Genomic DNA, 22693 nt, shown 5'->3' on the forward strand with positions numbered 1-22693 from the left:
GGACGGGACGGGGCACGGTCCGCCCGGCCTGCAGTGCCTCGACCGGGAGCCGGGGGGATAGACTTAGCGGATGTTGGGCTCTTGCTCTGGACCCCGGACAAGACCACAGCACCCACTTCCTCCGCCCCAGGTGTGTGTAGCAATTCCTGGTCTCGAAATGCTTTCCTAACCGGGAGTTCAGAAGACCCGGAAAGGGCGTCTACGGGGCAGGGAGCAGCTGCCCGGTTTAGAGAGAAGTAGGGGCGGCTGCACGCCGGCCCCACATGTAGTTCCATTGCTCTGCTTCCTGGTCGTTGGGGCCGAGGTGGGTGGGGTACACGGATCCCCTGTCTCTGTGAGTTCCCACGGTCCTGGGTCCACGTGGCAGCTGTAAAAAGTTGTGCCCAGGAGTTCTGTTCTTCTGGCCTTGGTGTCTGTCCCCGAGGGACCGGCGGTTTACAACGGGGATGAAGTCTTTCCGCCCCCACACCTGGGACGCGAGAACCCCAGGCTCTGAGCTGAAACCCGAGGGGATGGACGGCCCCTCCCCCATGCACGGTGCTCTGTTCCTGTGGGATGGCTCAGGGCAGCGCTCAGCATCCGTCACTCAGCACACCTGGGCCTTGATGGCAACAGCGCCGCATTCTTGCCAGGTGCCCTGTGCCAGGTGACATTCATGGTGTGCATTTTGTGTGCCAGATTCTTCCTGTGTTTGCACCTATCACCTACCCGTCCTCCTGGAAGTCAGTCATTTCAGAGCGCTCTCCACACTGCTCAGTTGGGCAACTGTCTGAAGGATGCGTGAACCAGCGCTTCCGAGTTTCTTAGACAAGGTCCTTCATGGCACATACTTACGTCTGCTGCTCCGCCCATTTCATGCCTACCATCCTGTGTCCTTGTCCTGTGCCGGGCCCAGCCCTGGAGAGGGGGCGGGAGCCATCTCTAGCCCAGGCCCCCCGACAGAGGAGCTGTCTGTCTGTGAGATTCCGGGCCTCATTTTCCTCTCTGGCAGCTGGAAACCTTCCTAGCTCACCTGCGTCCATCAGAAGCTGTGAAGCAGGTGAGCTGCTGCATAAGGTAGCCGGTAGCCCTGCCAGGGCCACACAGGGGTAAGGCGTCACCTCCACATGAGTGCTGGCCGGGACCTGGGGGACCGCTGGGCCAGCGCTGGTTCCTAGACTGGGTGGCTCATAAACAGAAGTTTACTTCTCACAGCTCTGGAGGCTGGGAGTTCGAGATTGGGGTGCTGGCAGGGTTGGTGAGGGCTCCCTTCTGGGGTGCAGACATCTCCTTGTGACCTCACATGACTGGGCCACCGCTGGTTCCTGTTCTGTACATTTCGGCTGCTGTAACAGAACACACAGATTGGGTGGCTCATAAACAGAAGTTTACTTCTTACAGCTCTGGAGGCTGGGAGTTTGAGATCGGGGTGCTGGCAGGCTTGGTGAGGGCTTCCTTCTGGGGTGCAGACATCTCCTTGTGACCTCACATGACAGAGGGGGCAGGGAGCTCTCTGAGGTCTCCTTTATAAGGGCACTAATCCCATCACGAGGGCTCCATCCTCTTGACCTATTCACCTCCCCAAGGCCCCACCTCCAAATACCATCACCCTGGGTGTTAGGGCTTCAACACATTAAGGGACCAGGTTCGGACACAGCATTCCACTCCTGTTCCCTCCAAAGCCATGTCCTTCTTTAAGGCCCCACCTCCAAATACCATCACCCTGGGGGTTAGGGCTTCAACACATTAAGGGACCAGGTTCAGACCACAGCATTCCACTCCTGTTCCCTCCAAAGCCATGTCCTTCTCACATGCAAAACACATTCATTCCATTCCAGCAGCCCCCAAAGTCTTAACACATTCCAGCTTCAACTCTGAAGTCCAAGTTCCCATCTAAACCTTATCTAAATCAGATGTGGGTGAGCCTGGCCGGTGTGGCTCAGTGGTTGAGGGTAGACCTATGAACCAAGAGGTCATGGTTTGATTCCCAGTCAGGGCACATGCGGGCTCAGTCCCCAGTGGGGGGTGTGCTGGAGGCAGCCAATCAATGATTTGCTCTCATTATTGATGTTTCTATCTTTCCCTCTCTGAAATCAATCAATATGTGTGTGTGTGTATGTATGTGTGTGTATATATCTATCAGATGTGGGTGAGACTTGAGGCAGATTCCTCCCAAGGCATGTACGTTCCTCTCCAGCTGTGAACCTGTGAAACCAGATGAGTCATATGCTTCCAAAATACAGTGGTGTGACAGGCAAAGGACAGCCACCGGGGTGGGGCCTGGGCTGGAACTGCATGCCCGGGCTTTGCCGGTCTGGGTTGCCTGCCCCCACGGCTCCACCGGGCATTGGCCTTGCAGTGTCCCTTTCCTGGGCCCATGTTCCCGAAGCTCTGGGTGCCCCAGGTTTGTACACTCTTCACACAGCATCGCAGGCTTTTCCTAGCACCACCCCCCAAATCTTCCAGCCTCTGCCCATCACCCTGTTTTAAAGCCATGTCCACATGTGTACGGTTTGTCACAGCAGCACCCACTCCTGGTGCCAGTGTTTTGTATTCAGGAAGGGAAGTGGGCCTCCTCTGGGCAGGTCTGGGGTCTGGGAGTGAGCCTGGCCAAGGGGCAGGGGGGCGGGAGGGGTGCAGAGGTGAGGGTTGGCTGGAGCCCTGCATGTCACTGAGAGCATTTCCCCAAGGTCAGCGGCCAGGTGCCTGAACCGCAAGTGCCTAGCACTGGGCTGAGCCAGGGAAGGGCTGGGTGGGCACCTGGCTCCTGACAGGTCGCTCGCACCTCCCCAGAGCACAGTGACCACATGTCGAAGCTGGACGAATGGACAGGGGAAGGCCTGTCCGTGAGGGACCATCTTGTGAGATGGAAGGCGACGTGGCCAGAAAGGGCTTCCAGGTGGGAGAGGGAGGTGAGCCCTTGTGATTCTCTTGCCCCAGGAGGTCCCTTTCACACCTTCAGAGCCACTGGGTGGGGGAGTGACTCCATGGATGACATCATGGGGTGCCGTTGTGGGGTGACATGTGGGTGACGTTGTGGGGTGACTTGGGGTGATGTGGGGTGACGGGTGACTTGGGGTGACATTATTGGGTGACGTTGTGGGGTGACATTCTAGGACGTGATCTCCAGCATCATGTCTTTCAGGAAATCATTGTGCTGCTCACCGTGGCCTCAGCATGGGGTTCCGTTCTGGGGTGACATGTGGGTGACGTTGTGGGGTGACTTGGGGTGATGTTGTGGGGTGACGGGTGACTTAGGGTGACATTATTGGGTGACGTTGTGGGGTTACGTTCTAGGATGTGATCTCCAGCATCATGGCTTTCAGGAAATCATTGTGCTGCTCACCGTGGCCTCAGTGATGGTGACGGTGGCATTAGCACCGGAGCAAAGGGTTTGAGAAAAGGAGACTTGTTCCTTTTAGGGACTTGTCTCATGGGTGGAGAGCTGTGCCTCGATTCGAAACCACTTTGTGCTTAGTAGGGTCTTTTCCTTTTGGAAAATGAAAGTAGTGGACAGACGTTAGGAGCGCAGAGACAGGATGTGGTGTGTACACCGCGTGACGGGCCAGTTCCCTCCGGGGCCCGGCTCCTGGGTGTTGCTGGACATGTTGAGTGGAAGGTGCGGGTGGAGCTCTCTCTCTGGCCCTTCACAGTGACCTGAGCTGTCACCATAGGAACGGGCCTGGGGCCTGGGGATGTGCTTGTGCTTCCAAACGGCCCAGGCACCCCAACTGAGGGACAGGGTTCCGGGCAGACGGAGAAACGGCCGGGCTCCACCCCAGGAACCCGACGGGCCCGCTCAGGACACCTGCCTCTTTTCTCCTCTGTGTGTTTCAGCGCCCCCTCCCCGGCGTGTTCCCCGAACCCTCCGCCTAGCCAGGCCGATCAGCGCCCGTTGTGGGAGGCGGGAGACCGTGGAGGCTGGAGCCGGCCGTCAGGATGGAGCCCGCGGCCCTGAAAGCTGGCTCCAAGCAGGAGGACGGCTTCGGGGTACAGCCCAGGAGGGTGGCAGACCTGGGCCGGGTCCCCAGCCTCCAGCGGAGCAGCAGCAGCCTCTGCAGGAGCAGGAGGTCGCAGTACGCCTTCAGCAGCTGTGAGAAGGTAGGCTGCCAGGGGCCGGGGGTCCCAGAGCCCTCTGGGGCCCAGTGACCATGGAGGGGGGCGTCCTGCTGGACAGAGACTCCTGCCCTGGGGGCTGCAGCCCAGAAAACCCCGGAGGAGAGAGAACCGGAGAGAAGAGCAGGTGCCACTTTGTCCCCCCATCCCACCCCCGAGTGGGTGCACAGTCACTTCCTGTTCTTGGTCCGATTGGGAAGCATTGGTAAACACTGCCCGGGGACGCACCGAAAGTTGTCACCCTGACCTCTGATTGGGAAGCATTGGTAAACACTGCTGCCCGGGGACGCACCGAAAGTTGTCACCCTGACCTCGTAGAGCAGCGACTTCCTTCTCTATCTGACTGGGAAGCCCCAAGCACAACCCCCGTCCTGGGCCAGCTCACGGAAGGCCTTGGACGAGACCGTGGGGGCTGAGCACGGGTGCGTGTCACATCCCTGTCAGCCTGCCGTCCCGCCGGGACCAGGGCAGTGTCCAGCCCTCAGCCACCGCCTTTCCACCGCCCCAAGGTGTTTCCAGGAAGGCAGTGCTAACATAGCCTGGAAGGGGCTGGGCCTCTTAGGTTGGGCCCAAGAGGAGGAGCTTCCGCAGGTTCCCTCCTCCGTCCGTCCGAGCGCACACCTGGGCGCCAGGGTGGCTCTCACCGCCTGTGGGAGGGCCTGGGCCTCGCTTTTCCGAAGCGCCCCTTGGAGCCTGTTGGGTTGGGAACATACGGGTCTGAGGGAGGTGTAGGCTGTGCAGGCTCGAGTGCTGTTGATTTGATGCCCGAGGATCTCCAAGTGTCGTTTTTTACCCTCAGCAGGAAAATCTGAGCTCGTGGATCCCGGAAAACATAAAGAAGAAAGAATGCATGTACTTCGTGGAAAGCTCCAAGCTGTCTGATGCTGGGTAAGGACCCTCCCTCCGTCCCCACGTGCAGAGGCTGGTGAGAGCAAGGCTGACCAGGGCCTCAGCCGGGCACAGTCCCGTATGCACCCGGGGTGCTCGGAGCCTCCCATCTACCCAGGAACTTGCCGTGGGGAAGGAGGCTCGCCCCGCCCTGCTTGGCAGTTGAGGTGCAGAGATTTTAGGGGGCTTGTTCAGGGTCAGATTGTGGTCACTCTGCGGCGGTGCTTGGACCCACTGTGGTCAGGGCTTCACGTTGCCCACCTCGAGAAGAGCTCACGTCCCTCTGGAATAGTGTCACGGGGATCGGGGACCGGAAGGGGCCTCGGGGAACGTCCACAGCTCAGACCTCTGAGAGCGGGGATGGGTAAGGCCACCAAGGCTGCTTCCGTGGGCCCCCACAGTGGCCACTTTGCCTCGGAGCTGCCGGAAGTTGTTCTCCTGGCCGAGGGCTCCCCAGCAGGGTGCCCCTGAGTTGTGTAAACCTGAGGGCATCTGGGGAGGGACCCCACACATTCCTGTTCCTGGGAGCCCTGGAGTGGCATCCCTTGTTTTATTAAATTTGTTGGGATAACGTGGGTTAAAAACGTTGTATAAATTTCAGGTATTATGCAACTTTATAATTTGACATCTCTGTACTCAGGTGTGCTCACCATCCAAAATCTAATGTCCTCTGTCAATGTGTATTTGACCCCCTGTACCCTCTTCCACCTCCCCCTCTAGGAACCGCCATACTGTTGTCTGTGTCTGTGTCAGGTGTGCTCACCATCCAAAATCTAACGTCCTCTGTCAAAGTGTATTTGACCCCCTTTACCCTCCTCAACCTCCCCTCTAGGAACCGCCATACTGTTGTCTGTGTCTGTGAGTTTGTTTTGCTTTGTTTGCTCCTCTGTTGCTTTCTGTTTTATATCCCATGTGTGAGTGAAACCATATGGGTCTTGTCGTTGCCCATCTGACTTATTTCTCTTAGCACAATACTTGCAAGCCTCATCCATGCTGTGGCACATGGCAGAATTTTATCTTTTTTATGGCTGAGTAATATTCCATTGTCTATATGAAACATGGGCACCAAGCTTATGGTTTCAGAGGGTTTTTTGTGAACTTGACCCTAAAGGCAAGGGAAGTAAAAGAAAAAACAAACGAACAGACCAGTCAAACTAAAAAGCTTCTGCACAGCGAAAGGAGCCATCGACAGACAGAAAGGCAACCAACCGAATGGGAGAAGATGTTTGCAAACAACACCTCTGATCAGGAGCTAATATCCAAAATACATAAAGAGCTCATACCACAAAACCATATAAAACAAACAATCCTATTTTAACATGGGCAGAGGATCTGAACAGACACTTTTCCAAAGAAGATGTACATGTGGCCAATAGATAGACGAAAAGTTGTTCCACGTCACTAAACATCAGGGAAATGCAAATCAAAACACACCTGTGAGCAAGTCTGTTCTCAATAAAGCAAGTGTTGGTGAGAACGAGGAGAAATGGAACCCTCATCTGTTGCTCGTGGGAATGTAAAATGGTACAGCCACGGTGGGAAACAGTCACACCTGTGAGCAAGGCTGTTCTCAATAAGGCAAGTGTTGAGAACGAGGAGAAACGGAACCCTCATCCGTTGCTAGTGGGAATGTAAAATGGTACAGCCACGGTGGGAAACAGTAAAGCCACCATATGACCCAGAAACCCTTCTCTGTTGGTATTCCTTGAGGACGAACAGAGCATAGATTCTAGGCTGTGTTTCCCTTCCAGACACCGTAGGCTGTGCTGTGCCACAAGTGGGCCACACTCTTTCTTACTTCTTGTCACCTGAAGAACTCCTATCTATCCTTCAAGGCCTGATGCTGCCTCTGCCTTGGAGCCCTCCTTGACCACTCCCCAGGGAGTAACCTCTTCCTCCCACCACACTCTGTGTAGTTGTCTTCTCTGAGTCCCGACCTCTGACCAAGGCAGAGTCACTTCTTACTCCCCATGATGGACAAATAGCATCCAGCTCACATTTGCTGAATAGTATGGGAGGAGGCGTGTCCTGGGTGGAGAAGATAGAGGAGGATTATGACTCGGAATCAGATGTGAATGATCACTGGTTTCTGGGATGCTGTGATATGCCCAGGGTGTTGTCACTAAAAGTGCCCCGTGGCTGTGTGGGGGTTTACACCCTGGCTTGGCTCCTCCTCCTCAGATAAGAGCCTCATTTCTCCCAGGGGGTCCTAGGGCAGACCCCGATTTAGGGAAAGTTGCCACCAAGCTCCAGCTGACAGCTTGTGGCTGGTGCCCTTGAATATACTTGGTGCATGGTCGGAGCTTCAGGTTTACCACACATTCTGACGACAGACTGCAGGCTTTGCATTGAGTTCTCCAGTCTTAGTTATTTTAAAATAGGTTCATAAAAATAGCCTGGGAGGGAACGTGTGATACACAGGAAGGCTTCCCGTATAGGAATCATGGGTTTCAAAAACGTTTTGAAGACTGTAATCTGGTTTCTAGTTTGTAGGGTTCTGGGGTGCCACCGATGGAACCCTGGACCCTTCTTTCGTCTGGACTCTGAACCAGTGGAGACATATTGACAGGGGTTGGTGAGGGCTTGGGGGGAGACAGGTTGGATTTGAGGCAGAAATGTGGCTTTCTGCTCCTGTGGTGCTTCTGTCCACTTCGAAGAAGTATCGCTCAGTATGCGTTTGGTTCTGAAAACTTCCAGAAGCCCTTTATTAACATGGGGTTCGATGCAAGGAGCTGCTACAGGGAGATCACACAGCTTTGTCAGACCGCAGGCAGGGCCCCCGATGGGGGGAAGGTGTGCCTCCCACGGCTGCTAGCAGAGATGTTCCCGTTTATGCCCATCTAGGCCAAGCGCTGGGAGCCATTCTGACCAATTTCTGGGTCAGCGGTTTCCGTGTGGTTTCCTGCACCGTGTCAGGCTTGGAAACGCCACGTAGATTTAAGCTCTTACCTCATCAGAGGGCAATGGTCAGAGGAGGGAAAGGAGGCAGCTTGCCACAGGCTGACTGTTAGAAACAAGGAAATCTGGGCAGCCTTGGGCCAGGGTATGGGAGCTCAGGTCTTCATCCCGGCCCCTCTCTTCCCTGCCTTGGCCCATACGTTGAGGAGGCCACACGAGGTGTTCCCAGAGGTCCCTGCGAGTCTGAAAGTGCCTTGCGTCTTGCCGGAGGGGTTGGAGGGGAGGGTCAGATGGGCCTGTGCTCACAGCCCCAGGACCCCCCACAGAAACACGGGTGGCAAGGGGCCCACTTCACGAGCAGTGAAAGGACAGCGGGGGGACCAGCACACTTGGGTTGGGGGCACGCTGTGTGTCTCTGAACCACCCTTGGTTCTCTGCCTGGTTAGTTAATTTGCATTAATAAAATAACTTCATAAATGATTGCCCACCTACAACCTCATTGGACCTCCACAAATTTTGCAGGGTTGGTATCAAGGAATGTATTATTTTTTCCATTTAATGATGGGATGCCTGACATTCAAAGCACCTAAGACCGTGGTCGGCAAACTGCGGCTTGCGAGCCACATGCGGCTCTTTGGCCCCTTGAGTGTGGCTCTTCCTAAGCCTTAGGAGTACCCTATTTAAGTTAATAACAATGTACCTACCTATATAGTTTAAGTTTAAAAAATTTGGCTCTCAAAAGAAATTTCAATCGTTGTACTGTTGATATTTGGCTCTGTTGACTAATGAGTTTGCCGACCACTGATAAGATCACACGCTTAGCAAGTGTCAAGACATCTGTCTTGTGTCTCCTGGTCCAGCAGTCTCTCCCTGTATCATCCGGCTCAGGTTTTAGACTTTCTTTCTTTTGGTCTCATCTGTGTCTAGTCCTTTAGGTCATTTGTTAACAATCAGAGAGAAGGAATCTAGAAAATTTGTAGACTTGTCGTGGAACAAGGTGTAATTGGCCGGGTGGGGCAGGGGTGCCTCCTTACTGCCCCGCGTGGCCAGCACGAACACTGTGGCCATGGCTGGGGCCTCTGGCTGCTGGTGGGGGTGAGTCCTGGCTCTCCGCTGGGCTCCCTCTGACACCCTCAGCGGGGAGCAGGGGGCACCCCGGGGCCCGTGCTGACCGTGGCGTCTCTGCAGGAAGGTGGTGTGTGAGTGCGGCTACACCCGCGAGCAGCACTTGGAGGAGGCCATCAGGCCCCAGGCCTTCCAGGGCAACGAGTGGGACCCCAAAAAGCACGTCCAGGAGATGCCGACGGATGCCTTCGGTGACATCGTCTTCACAGGCCTGAGCCAGAAGGTGGGAAAGGTTGGTTTCCATCGCCCCGTTGCTCTTCCTGGAGACCAGAGCCCGCCACTGGTGACCCCCAGGGGCCAGACGTCTGGGGTGGGAGTGGGAGGCTGGCTGAAACCCTGGGGGCACTGCACCCTCCCCGTGTAAGGACGGGGTGCCTGGGGGCTTCACAGGGTGAGCAGGAGACACCTGCTCTCAGTGTCCTCGGTCACTGCAGAGCAGGCGGGGCTGCAGCCGGGGGAGTGGCTGGGAGGCCTGGAGGCCTCAGGCCTGGGAGGGCAGGGGAGCACAGGCCCAGGCACAGGGGGTGAGGAGGTGGGACGGGACCTGGGGAGGCTGGTAGCAGAGGTGAGAGCTTCACCAGGAGGCCGAGCAGGGTGGGGAGGGATCCCAGTGGAACCTCGGACCTCAGGGTGGTGCCTGAACCAGCAGCATCACTAAGCAAGGTCTTGGCCGCACCCCAGACCTGCAGAATCGGGAGCCCACTCACCTGCGTTTCCACCAGCCTTCCAGAGGCTCCTGCCACAGCTCCTGGCACCACTGCCCTGTGGGGTCTGGTGCAGCCACTGGGTTCTGAGTCGGGTTTCTGGAACCCCTGAACCTCATACCAGCCGGGTGACACCTTTCCCCTCAGCTCCTCTGAGCTGCCGAGACCCTGCCCACGTGGCCAGGGAGGTGGAGCCAGGAGAGTCCTGCGGGGGGGGGGGGGGGTGTCACACTGGACCCAGCTTCCTCCAGCCCCAGAGCTGCATCAGCACCGCCATGTGGGGTGCGCCCCAAGCCCCTGTCCCGTGGAGCTGCTCCCAGGTGATTGCAGGCTGGCGGCCTCTACCCCGACAGGAGGAGGAGTCCCCGAGGAGCCGGGCGGGGGGGGTCTTCGGCAACACGGAATAGGGGGGCGGGGCGCTCAGAGCAAGAGCGGGGTGTCTGGACACGAGTCTGAGGACAGCTGACCTCACATGACAGCCAGATATGGGGACCCGGGACAGGGTGCTGCCGTGAGGGAGGTGACACTGGGTGAGGAGAAGGGACGACCCTCCAGTGCCACCTAAGGGAGTCAGCAGCAGGTGTGGCTATACAGCGACATTGGGATCGGGACCCGGGGCCTCGGGCCGAGGAGGAGTGAGAGGAGAGGGTGCTGTGGCCCCCAGCTGGGGAGCTGGGCCTGGGGGTGAGGGTGACAGTTGGCTCCTCCGGCTCCTGTCACTCCCGCTGGCCTCCCCTCCGGCCTTGGCCTCCCTTTTCTCTCTATATTCGAGTCCTGCCTGGGCACGGCCCCTTGTACTCGTTGGACCCAGACCCAGGTGTGAGGCACCCCCCACTGGGCAGGGGCTCTCGGACATGGCTGGTGTGGGGTTTCTGGGGCCTTGGGTGGCGCCTGCTGACCCGGGGGCTCCTCTGCTGTCTCCTGACTCCCCTGCAGTACGTCCGCCTCTCCCAGGACACGCCCTCCAGCGTGACCTACCAGCTCATGACGCAGCACTGGGGCCTGGATGTCCCCAACCTGCTCATCTCGGTCACGGGTGGGGCCAAGGACTTCAACATGAAGCCCCGGCTGAAGAGCGTCTTCCGCAGAGGCCTGGTCAAGGTGGCCCAGACCACAGGTAGGCGGGACAGCAGGCCAGACCACAGGTAGGCGGGGTCACCAGGCCAGACCACAGGTAGGCGGGACAGCGGGCCAGACCACAGGTAGGTGGAGACAGCAGGCCAGACCACAGGTGGGCCCAGGACACCAGGCCATACCTGGCGGGTGGAGAAGTGTCTGTTCAGATTCACCCAACCTCACCTGCCTGAAGCACCTTCCTTCACCCCCTGCTGCCATCCCTGGGCTTGCTCAATGGGGCAGACGTGGCTCCACGCAGCTCCCCAATGGTGGTGCCCTGCTGGGCATGGAGAGGAGGCCGGAGGAAGCTGTTAACCATGAGGTGTCGGTGAAGCATTTCTCTGTCAATGAGTCTCTTTGAACTTATACCCGAGAACGGGTTTGAAAGCCCTGCAGAGACGGGGCATGGGCGTCAGGAGCACAGGTCCCAGGTGTCAGGTGTATGCATGGCAGGGTGCACACCGGGACCCAGGGGCCTGCCTGCACTCCGCTCCTTCCCCAGGGGCCTGGATCATCACCGGGGGGTCCCACACCGGCGTGATGAAGCAGGTGGGCGAGGCCGTGCGCGACTTCAGCCTGAGCAGCAGCTGCAGCGAAGGAGAAGTTGTCACCATTGGGATTGCCACGTGGGGCACCGTGCACAACCGAGAGGGCCTGGTCCACCCCATGGTGAGCGCTCGGCCCCTCCTGGGGAGGGCAGGCTCAGAGGGGGTGCTGCTGGGAGCTTAGGGGTGCTGCAGTGGACAGGCCATCATCTGGGCACTGGTGTAAATGCACCATGGAGGGAAGAGGCTGGGCAGGAATAAAGGAGACACGGGCTCAAGTCCCCCATGCCACAGACCATGGTGACCCGGGACAAGTAGCTAACTTGGCTGGATTTTGGTTTCCTGCCGTAAGATTCCAGGATAGGTTCATAAAAGGTCCCTAACTTGCCACCACCGGCCACCTGAACGGCTGCCCGGATGTGAACTGGACGGAGCAGGAGGAAGTGGCATGGCCAAGATCACACGGTGGTGAGCACCTGCCGTTGTCTGTGGACAGCAGGGCTCTGTGCTCGTGTCCCGGGCTTGCCATCATTAGTGATTATCAACGTCACGGCTTAAAGCCACAGAAATGGGCCCCCCCCACCCCCCAGTCTGGAGACCAGAACTCTGAGATCAGCATCACTTGGCCCAAATCAAGATGCTGGCTTCCTCCTAAGGCTGTAGGGAGGAGCCATTCCTGCCTCTCCCAGCTCCTGGTGCCTGACGGGTTTCCTTGGCTTGGGGCCCCATCACTCCAGCCTCTGCCTCTGTGGTCACAGGCTGAAGATGGTTATGGTGGCATTTAGGACCCAGCTGGACAGTCTAAAACAGTGATGGCGAACCTATGACACACTTGTCAGAGGTGACACGCGAACTCATTTTTTTGGTTGATTTTTCTTTGTTAAATGGCATTTAAATATATAAAATAAAAATCAAAAATATTATGGTTGCAAATATGAAAAAATTTCTATATGTGACACGGCACCAGAGTTAAGTTAGGGCTTTTCAAAATGCTGACATGCCGAGCTCAAAAGGTTCGCCATCACTGGTCTAAAACAATCTTCCCACGTTAAGATCCTTAACTTGGTCACACCTGCAAAGACTTTTTCCAAATAAGGTCCCGTTCACAGGCTCGGGGGGGCGGGGGGGGGGTTAGGGCCTGAAGTCTCTCGGGGTTATTACCTGCCCCCCAGCCCCCACTTCTGGCATTCTCGACACAGAACTTCCCGTCCACGTGTCTGACTCTTCCCTGGCCTCCCCCAGGGCGGCTTCCCTGCCGAGTACATCATGGACGAGGAAGGGCAGGGCCACCTGACCTGCCTGGACAGCAACCACTCCCACTTCATCCTGGTGGACGACGGGACCCACGGCCGCTATGGGGTCGAGATCCCCCTGAGGTCCAAGCTGGAGAAGTTCATTTCGGAGCAGACAAAGGAGAGAGGAGGTGAGGCGGCACTTCCAGGGGCGCCGCGGTGGAGAGGGGAGCAGGCTGGTCACAGTGACGGGGCACAGCTGGCGGTGACCAGGACGTCCCACAGGCGGGGCGCTTAGGGCACAGTCTGAACACACCTGGATGTCTTTACACTTAGTCCGGGGGGTCATCTCCTCGTGCCCCGCGTAACCAGGGGCAGGAAGTCAGGGCAGGCCCCGGCGCTTCTGCTCACTCTCAGGTCAGAGACCATCCTGCGGTCACTTTACAAGCTCGACCTCAGGTCAGAAGTAAGAAAGTGCCTGGGGTACCCTGACATCTTTTCCCCTGTGGGTGGGATGGCTGCTCGGACAATGGGGGTCAGAGACAGCGTTTCACATGTGCTGTGAGGAAGGGTACGGGCAGGACCCGGGATAACGGAGGCTCTAGCTCTGTCCCTGGGTTCAACAGGCACCTTGAGAGCAGAGGTTCTCAAGCTTTGCTGCACAGCAGAGTCCCCTGGAAGGCTTGTCAATCACCCCCCGGGCCCGCCCCTGGTCTGTGACTCAGGTCTAGGTGGGCAGGAGCTGCTTTTAGGCTCCCAGGTAACACTGACTTGCTGGTCGGGGCCCCCTTTGGGCCCCCTGCTTTGACTGAGAGACCCAGGTGGGAGTGTCAGGCTAGAGTGTGTGGGGCCAGTGTGACCATGGCAGCTCTTTGAGAGCAGGTTTGCCGCTGGGGAAAGCTATTTCTAACAGGACCCCTGGCTGCAGGCTGGTGGTGAAAGGCTCATGGTGGGGCCGACCGTCTGGACAGAGGACAGGTTTGGTCCCCGTGGTTCTGATGCTGTGCTCCCGGGCCACATGGTGCGTTATGCCCACCTGCTCGAGGTGTCCCAAGGCCTGCCCAGACTGGAGGCACCATGAAGGGGCTGCAGAGAAAAGCAGGGAGGTCCTGTGGCGGAGCCATCACGCGGCTCTTGAATTTGCTCCCTTACGTAGAACAAGCAGACGACGTGTGACTCCACAGCGTCAGCCTTTATTTATTGATTTATTTATTTATTTATTGGTAATTCTCACCCAAGGATATTTTTCTATTGATTTTTAAGAGAGTGGAAGGGAGAGGGAGAGACAGACAGAGAGAGAGAAACATCGATGTGACAGAGTTACATCGATTGGTTGCCTCCTGGGGGATCGAGCCTGCAACTGAGGCATGTGCCCTTGACCAGAATCAAACCCGAGACCCTTCAGTCCACAGGCCAACACTCTAACCACCGAGCCAAACCAGCCAGGGCTAGAGTGTCAGCCTCTGAAAGCTGCGTAGCCCTGTGACACTTCCTCGCTATTAGCCTGGAGCTGCAGGGGGTGGGGAAGCGCCCAGGTGGAGCGGAGCCCCACATTCCCTCCCTGGGCTCTGTGCTTCGTCCCAGGCGTGGCCATCAAGATCCCCATCGTCTGTGTGGTGCTGGAGGGAGGACCTGGCACGCTGCACGTAAGTCCTGGCCAGGTGGTGAGGGGCCCCTGGGGGTCAAGTCCTGCTGCAGGTGGGACAGCTGACCCAACGCTGTTACCAGCGTTCTATTGGGTCCCTGGCAGGAGAGGGTGAGGAGCTGCCCCAGGAGATGGAGAAAGGGCAGACCCCACGCTGCGGGCCCTCTCCGGGTGACGGGGGACGGGGCACTGGCTTTGGCCCTGGGCGATGGGTCAGTAAGAGGGGCTCCCGAGGAGACTGCAGCAAGGATGGGGGTGACGGTCCCCTGCTTCCAGGACCGGGGCAGCCATGGGTGTGGCAGCTGAACGTAACGGAGGTTCCTCAGTGGTGTTAACGTGCTGCCCACGGACCTTCACTCAGAACCCACTCCACAGTGTGTGGCTCACCTCGTTCGTGGTATCTGGGTGCAGGAATGGATATGACATCCCAGCCTGCCAGTGTGGGGCAGGAGCATAGGAAATGCCGTTAAATGTTCAGCAATCCCAGGAGGTGAAAATGAAACTCTGGAGTTTCCCGGGGAGATGCGGACACATCTGGTCCCCACTCTCTCCATCCCTGGGCTGCTCCTCGTGGTTTTCCCGCTCATGGCGCAGTATCTGTTCCTGGGCAGGCATCCTGCCGCTGGGTGAGGGGCCCCGTCCTGAAGCTGCGATCACACTGGGCCCCTGGGGCCACCCCTCGTCGTCCTGGTCTCACCCTGGGTCTCAGTGAGGGAGGGGATCTCTGGCCCAGGCGGCACCCTCTCTCTGGAGATGCTCTGTGTCCTCTTGCTCTGGCGCTGTTGAGTGACAGGTCTGGAGGAGATGGTGTGTCCGCTGTACCCTCCCCAGCATCTCAGGCTTGGCCGCCTCTTCCCTCTGAGCAGTGGGTGCTGCTGCACTGACCAGTATTTTCAGTGAATTTCACCGAAGCCCTGAGCTCTGGCGTTAAATGCTGTCAGAGATTTCTCCTTTTCAGGAAGTGTGAGAGCGGTGAGGGATCAGGTCCCGCTCACGGTCGGCCCCTGACTTGCAGACCATCTACAACGCCATCACCCACGGCACCCCGTGCGTGGTAGTGGAGGGCTCGGGCCGCGTGGCTGACGTCATCGCGCAGGTGGCCGGCCTGCCCATCTCCGAGATCACCATCGCCCTGATTCAGCAGAAGCTGGCCGTGTTCTTCCAGGAGATGTTTGAGACCTTCACCGAGGGCACGATCGTGGAGTGGACCAAGAAGGTGAGGCGGGCGGGCACGGTGGTCACCAGGTGCCGGTGGCCTGGTACACAGGACCGGGGCACGAAGGACCCAGAAACAGAGCCCCAGGGGCCTGGGTGGGCACAGGAGTGATCTGCAGAGGGTGGGGGCTTTGAGCTGGGCAGGCAGAGGGCCCGGGGCAGGCGGGCGGCCTTCAGCCGAGGAAGCACGCTGTTCCCGAGAGGGCGTGCCTGGAACCTGTCACCTGCAGGACTTCATGCCCAGCCTGCACACTGCAGGTCAGGAGCACAGCTGTTCCGGGAAGAGGAGCTCCTGGGTGGGAGGCCAGGATGCTGGTGCTTGGCCAGGCGGCGGGCAGAGGGGTGGGGAGCCGATATGAGGGCAGCCGGGGTGCTGCCCGGTCCTGCCCAGCCCCGAGCCCGGGGAGCTCAGGGCCTCTTGGTTGTTCATGGAGGTGCTCCGGGGAGGCAGGCAGAGCGTGTATAGATGGGTGCCACCATGGCTCCCACCCCATGAGGTGATCTGGGAGGCACCTCCATGCTTCCTCAGAGGCATCAGTGGGCCTGGGCCTCTCCTGGAGATGTTCATGTTTAGGGAGTATTCCAGGGCACACTCCAGAGTGTGTGGGAGACTTCCAGGTCTGGGAGGGAGCTACAGATGGGCGAGAAGCTTCAAGGACCCCTTACAGACAGATGGGATGGGGCATTCACTCTAGACTGTAGGGAAGGAGTTCTCTAATACTTGGAGGCTGTCTGGCTCAACTGGGAGCCCTGGGTCACTTGGCGTGGACTCAGAGGCAGCCATCTCCCCAATCCAGATCTCTGGGGGCCCCAACAAGCCCACAGCCATGACCCAGCCTCCAAGAGTGTGAGGGAGTGTGGCTGGATCAGTCTTCAGCACCCTATGAAGCCCGTGGCCAGCGGGGTGAGCTCAGGGAGAGCGCCCTGCACCCTGGTTCCTCTGGGCATGCTGACTGCTGCCTCGGGGTCGGGGTCAGCCATCCTGAGCTCACATGGTCCCGTCTCCTGGCAGGATTCTCAGCGAGGGCACTCAGTACCTCTCTGATCCCCGTTTCCCCGACAGCAAGGTGGGGCTGCAAAGTCATCGGGTCTATATCCTTTATCCAGCTCCATGAACGATGGGCCAGGCTGCAAGAATTCCTGGAAATTCAGTCTTAAGTGCCTGATGTATACTTTCCAGGGCAAGTCTGTGGAGCAGCGTAGCCCCTACTATGTCTAATTTCAGGCCACATGGGCGGTCATGCCCACCAGCTAGAGACCACAGGGGCACGTTGTAGGAGGACGCCCCCCTCGGGAGCCATGGGGTGGGGGAGATGCTGGGGGTCTGGGCCCTGGTGGGGGCGGAGGCCAAGGCAGCCAGCTCCCTGTGGATGGGAGCAGGGCCCTGCTTCGGGTTTGTGGTGGCGCAGGGACCTGTTCTTGTTGGTGCTTCCTTGGCCTCAGGGTGACCTTGTTCTATGTGGATGCTCTGGAGCCTGTTTGCCGGTGGGCAGGTCGGTTTGTGAAGACTGAAGTCGGCTGTGAGCATCTGCTGGTTCCCCACGGAGCCATGGGGAATGGCGGGCAGGCCCAGGGCCTTTCCTCGGCTAGGTTATAAATTATTCAGGCAGTTCTCAGAACTGAATCTCACCCACTGTGGTCCAGAGGTGCCTGTTTTTTTCCACTCTTCCTTGTGAGTCAGGCCCTGAAAATGGCACTCGTGTAATGCAGTCTCAGTCATCCAGGGGTGGCCCCTCATCGTTACTCTGGTTCGAAGGAGGGGACCCCCAGCTTCATGGTCATGAATAGTAATTCAGAGCTGCCGGTTCGCTCAGTGGTTAGAGCATCGGCCCGCAGACTGAAGGGTCACGGGTTTGATTCCGGTCAAGGGCACATACCTCAGTTGCAGGCTCGATCGCTGGCCCTGGTCAGGGGGCGTGTGGTAGGCAGCCAATCAATGTGTCTCACATTGATGTTTCTCTGTCTCTTCCCCTCCCTTCCCCTCTTTCTAAAAATCAATGGAAAAATATCCTCAGATGAGGATTAAAAACAACAAAACAAACAAAAACCAGTGATTTCATTCAGCAAATCCCGGGGCTGGGTCTACCCTGTGGCAGGCGGCAGGGTGCGCAGGCAGCCTTCTCCCCGACGCTGCCCCTGGTGCACGTGGATACCAGCCACGGGCTCTCACCCGGGGCTCACAGCCGGCACCGAATGACCGTGTGTCGGGAGGACACTCGCCCTCTCAGCTGCTCTTCTTGTCTGTCAGATAGGGACAGTGGTACTTAAACTCGGAGGACGGGACCAGAACCTTTCTGCAAAGTGCTTCGTTTTTGTCTCCACATGCACACGCCAAAATGGTAGCTGTGATGTGAACCGAAGGCGGTTAAGTTCAGGAGACACTTTGGCTGGGAGACGGTGGGACTGGGAGGCCAGGGGTTATTGTGGAGTTGCAATGAGAGCTGCACCCTGAGAGATGGGGAAGGTTGGGGTTTTAGGGGTGGAGGTGGAGGTGGGGTGTTTGAGGGTGCCTTCTAGGTGGGGAGTGGCCGGTCCGGAAGCAAGAGCAACAGGATGGGCGAGAAGGGGGAAGGAGGGAGGCCGGGTGTGGTCGGCCTGAGGGCCTGGGGGTAGTGTCTGAAGCTTTGGGGGCCATGAACTCTGGCCTCAGGGTGAAGGGGTTACAGGGAGCAGCAACTGGTAGCAAGCAGGAAATGATGTCATAGACAGGTGATAGATAGATGATAGGTATATATGTCTGGTATCTATCTATCTATCTATCTATCTATCTATCTATCTATCTATCTATCTATCTGTTCAGCCAGTTCTCAGAACTGAATCTAACAGTGGGTTCTGATAATGGGCTGAATAGATAAACAGATAGATAGGGTGGGTAGGTAGATAGACATATAGATTGGTAGGTAGGTAGACAGGTAGGGTGGGCAGATAGATAGGTGGATTCATAGATGGATAGGTAGGTGAATAATTGGATGGATGGATGGATAGATAGGTAGATAGGTAGGTAGGTAGGCAAGTAGAGTGAGGGATGGCAGGGCCCAGGCGGGGGGACCAAGGGGAGAAGTCTTAAGTTAAGCAACACCACCTCATGGGCAGGGTGGACTCTCTTTACACTGTGGCTGTGTTTTCTACACCACAGGCCACTCGCAAAGATCACGTATTTGGTCCGTAAGCTTCTTCATCTTCACTGTCCAGGGCGTGGGGAGTCCAGGTGGTGGTCCTGGCCACACAGGCAGGCAGGACTCACGCCCAGGGCTCTGGCTCCGAGTCCGGGGCCTCATTCTCCGGGTGCCCCAGGAGGAGGCAGGAGGCCCGCTCATCACTGGGACCTCACTTGGGGAATGCTTGTTGCAGATCCAAGACATTGTCCGGAGGCGGCAGCTGCTGACCATCTTCCGGGAAGGCAAGGATGGCCAGCAGGACGTGGACGTGGCCATCCTGCAGGCCTTGCTGAAAGGTGAGGGGCCGGCATGGCGGGGGCCACGGGGAGAAGCTAGAACAAGGGTGTTCAGGCCCTGAGTTCTGGTGGGTCAAACACACTGGTTGGAGGGCGGCTGGCAGGTGGGTGCCCATTGCCAACGTGGGGGTGCAGGCATCTTTCTCAGCTTGTCTTTTTAACTAAAATCTGAGCATGCTTCACACAAATTTATCCCTTTGTGGTCATCTGGTTTCTCATAAAAACCTCAGGGTAAAAAGAAAGAACCTTGGAATTCCCACTCCTGACTCCCCACACTTGGTTCCATGCTTGAACTCCCTGCCCCCCACAGCAGAGTCAGCACACAGGGGGTCCTCATGACCGACAGAGCTCTGGGCAGTCTCCTTGGCCTGGCCTCTGCCCTCTGGCCACTCTTCCCAGGCCCACACTTCCCTCTGGCCTCTTCTCTCTCTGCTGGGGAGGTGAGTACCTCCCCGTCCTTCCTGTCCTCTGGCTCCACGTGGCTGACGCAGAAGCTCCCATGAGACAGTGTCAAATGTGACCTCTTTTCTGGATCTCCATCCCAGGGGTCCTCAAACTACGGCCCGCGGGCCACATGCTGCCCGCCGAAAACATTTATCCGGCCAGCCGGGTGTTTTTGCCCCCGCTTCAGGAACATTCTTGCTGGATCAGAGAAGAACCGGGGAGAGCGGGTCCAGCAGAACCAGAGCTGCTCCGTTCTGGTGGCAGCAGACCAACGTGTGGGGCTGGAATAAGGAGGCGTGACTCACCGCCTGTCTATCTGGTGGAGGCGGGTCTGAGGGTGTCCCAGCACAGACGAGCTGTGGAAGCATCGCGTCTGTCTGTTCCCTGCCTCCTTCTCCTACGGGACCAAAGGTCCAAGAGAGGGATACCAGGCACCTCATCCCTGGGGACATCCCAGGCTGCTGTGGCCTTCAAAGGCCAAGACAAGGGGGGGCACTGAGTCTGACCATCGGTGCCCGGCTGGGAGAGGAAGGACCCTACTCGTGGCTCAAGATGGACCCAGGGCCCTGGCTGGTTTTGCTCAGTGGATAGACGGTCCCGGCCTGCAGACTGAAGGGTCTCGGGTTTGAGTCTGGTCAGGGCACATGCCTGGGTTTTAGGCTCAATCCCCAGTGGGAGGCGTGCAGGAGGCAGCGGATCAATGATGCTCTCTCATCATTGATGTTTCTATCTCTCCCTCTCCCTTCCTCTCTGAAATCAATAAAAAAGGGAAAAAAAAGATGGACCCCAGGGACGTGGGGCACCAAGTCCCGGCAGCCTGTGACGATGCTCAGAGCCAGCCAAGCTAGCGCTGTGGTCGTGGTCCCCTCTGTGCAGGTGCTGATGGGAGGGGCGTGTGCAAGCCCCAGGGCATTGGGATGTTTCCATCTTGGTCTTGGTGGTGGCCATGCAGGTGTCGATAGCAGTAAAAAGCCATTGAACTATACGTTTAAGATTTGCGCGTTATAGAATTCTGTTAACCTCGGTGAAAAGCTTTAGCAAGATGATGTTGGCATAGCTCCATGTTGTCACAGATGTCAGAACTCAGTTCCTTTTTGCTGCTGAGTGTTATTCTGTCAGGAGCGGTATTCTGTCATCCATTCATCTGTTGTTGGGCATTGTGGTTGCCTCCAGTTTGGGGCTGTTATGAACACGCTCATTTGTTTTCATTTCTCTTGGGTCCACGTCTAGGAGTGGAATGACGGGTTCTTTAGGGTGAGTGTATGTTTAACTTTATAAGAAACTGTCAAACCTTTTCCAAAAACGGTACAGTTTACCTCTCTGCAGCCTTGCCAACGTGTGGCATCTATTGTCAGCCCTAGGCTGCAGCCACCTGGTGGGTGGGAGGTGGCCTCTCCCTGTGGTCCCCTGATGACTGACGGTGTGAGCATCTTTCCCTGGGCTTATGGGCCATGTGGATAGCATCTTGGTGGAGTGTCTCTCAGATCACTTGTCCATGTTCACTTGTTTGTTTGTCTTTTCATTTTTGTGTTGTAAGAGCCTTGTTATATTCTAACACAAATTCTTTGTCAGATACAGGTGCTGGGTTATTTTCTCTCGGCTCCTGGTCTGCTATTATATTTCCTTCAGTGTGTCTTTGAAGAGCAGAAGGCTTAAGTTTTAAGGCATTTTATTTTTTAATATAGTTTACTAATTTTTTACAGAGAGGGAGGGAGAGGGATAGAGAGCCAGAAACATCGATGAGAGAGAAACATTGATCAGCTGCCTCCTGCACACCCGCTACTAGGGATGTGCCCACAACCAAGGTACATGCCCTTATCCGGAATCGAACCTGGGACCCTTGAGTCCGAAGGCCGACGCTCCATCCACTGAGCCAAACCGGTCAGGGCAGTTTTAAGGCATTTTAATTTACCAACTTGTTCCTTTCATGTTCATGTTCTTTGCACCCCGAGAAATCTTCACCCATCCCATGGTTGCAAGTACTTCCTTCTGTTCATCATGGCAGCTGTGAGGGCATAGCTCTTATGCTTAACTCTATGATCCACCTGAGTTAACTTTGTGTGTGGTGTGAGGTAAGGGTCAGAGTTCTTTTTTTTTTTTTTTTGTCCCCAAACAACAACCCATGTTTTAAAATGTTAAACCCAAAAGAGAGAACATAAACTAGTTGGGCAAAATACGTGTACTGACTTGGGTGAGGTGGTGGTTTTGTAATCAAGACGGAAAAGGAGTGTGACGGCTCCATGGTGGTGACATCGAGCTATACGTTTAAGATTTGCGCACTATAGAATTCTGTTAACCTCAGTGAAAAGCTTTAGCGAGATGATGTTGGCATAGCTCCATGTTGTCACAGGTGTCAGAACTCAGTTCCTTTTTGCTGCTGAGTGTTATTTTTTAATGTGAACGTAGAAGGGCCCGCCTTTTGGTGACTGGACACTGTGTGTTCTTTCAACTTAGGGCTTGACCAGGAGGTGGGCTGGGCAGGGGAGCTGGGGGGAGCCAGAATGGCGACCAAAACCCAAGATCCCCTGATTCGAACAGTGGAAGGAAAAGCTTTTCTAAAGGTGTGTGTGTTGGGGGAGGACTTTGCAATGGAGCCCTGTACTTGTTGAATGAAAATCACTGAGAGCTGAGGCTGGTGCCCAGCCCTGCCTCTCTGGCTTTGTTAGAGGGCAGGGGTGCTGATGGGCAGTGGCTTTGAGGTGCAGCTTGAAGCCTGGGATGCTGGGTTTCTCACCTGCAGCCTCTCGGAGCCATGACCACTTTGGCCACGAGAATTGGGACCACCAGCTGAAGCTGGCAGTGGCGTGGAACCGTGTGGACATTGCCCGGAGCGAGATCTTCACAGATGAGCGGCAGTGGAAGGTATGGCCTCTCGGGGCTGCCCTGGGGGTGACGAGGGGAGGGGGTGTCCCTGGGTGCACAGGAATCATGCCACCGGAGCAGGATGGCCTCTGTCTAGATCCGGCCCTTCCCTTGGTGGAGGGTGGCCCAGCCAAGTTTCTCCTCCCCAAATTGGAGACCACAGTCGTCTGTCCAAGGGAGTTGAAGCTTGGATTACGGGGGGCGATGTCCAGCTGCAGCCCCTCCACAGCACTCTCTCTCAGCCTTCAGAGCTGCACCCCATGATGACGGCCGCCCTCATCTCCAACAAGCCCGAGTTTGTGAAGCTCTTCCTGGAGAACGGGCTGCGGCTGAAGGAGTTTGTCACGTGGGACACCCTGCTCTACCTGTACAAGAACCTGGACCCCTCCTGCCTGTTCCACTGCAAGCTGCAGAAGGTGCTGGCCGAGGAGCCGGAGCGCGTGGCCTGCGCGCCCGCCCTGCCCGCTGTG

General features: G+C 57.0%; 1 protein-coding gene across 1 annotated transcript in view; it reads left to right on the forward strand.

The window, feature by feature from the left end:
- The first annotated feature begins 3875 nt into the window (after positions 1-3875).
- Positions 3876-22693, forward strand: part of TRPM2 (transient receptor potential cation channel, subfamily M, member 2) — a 43683-nt gene continuing 24865 nt past the window's right edge. Inside the window, exons 1-11 of the mRNA XM_014528493.1 lie at positions 3876-4080; positions 4895-4983; positions 9070-9238; positions 10647-10827; positions 11329-11495; positions 12614-12794; positions 14188-14249; positions 15264-15464; positions 18815-18917; positions 22102-22223; positions 22466-22690. Coding sequence (XP_014383979.1) covers positions 3919-4080; positions 4895-4983; positions 9070-9238; positions 10647-10827; positions 11329-11495; positions 12614-12794; positions 14188-14249; positions 15264-15464; positions 18815-18917; positions 22102-22223; positions 22466-22690 — 1662 coding nt within the window. The 5' untranslated portion in view covers positions 3876-3918. The remainder of the gene's footprint in view (positions 4081-4894; positions 4984-9069; positions 9239-10646; positions 10828-11328; positions 11496-12613; positions 12795-14187; positions 14250-15263; positions 15465-18814; positions 18918-22101; positions 22224-22465; positions 22691-22693) is intronic.

Source organism: Myotis brandtii, unplaced genomic scaffold (genome assembly GCF_000412655.1).
Source record: "Myotis brandtii unplaced genomic scaffold, ASM41265v1 scaffold638, whole genome shotgun sequence".
Lineage (NCBI taxonomy): Eukaryota > Metazoa > Chordata > Mammalia > Chiroptera > Vespertilionidae > Myotis > Myotis brandtii.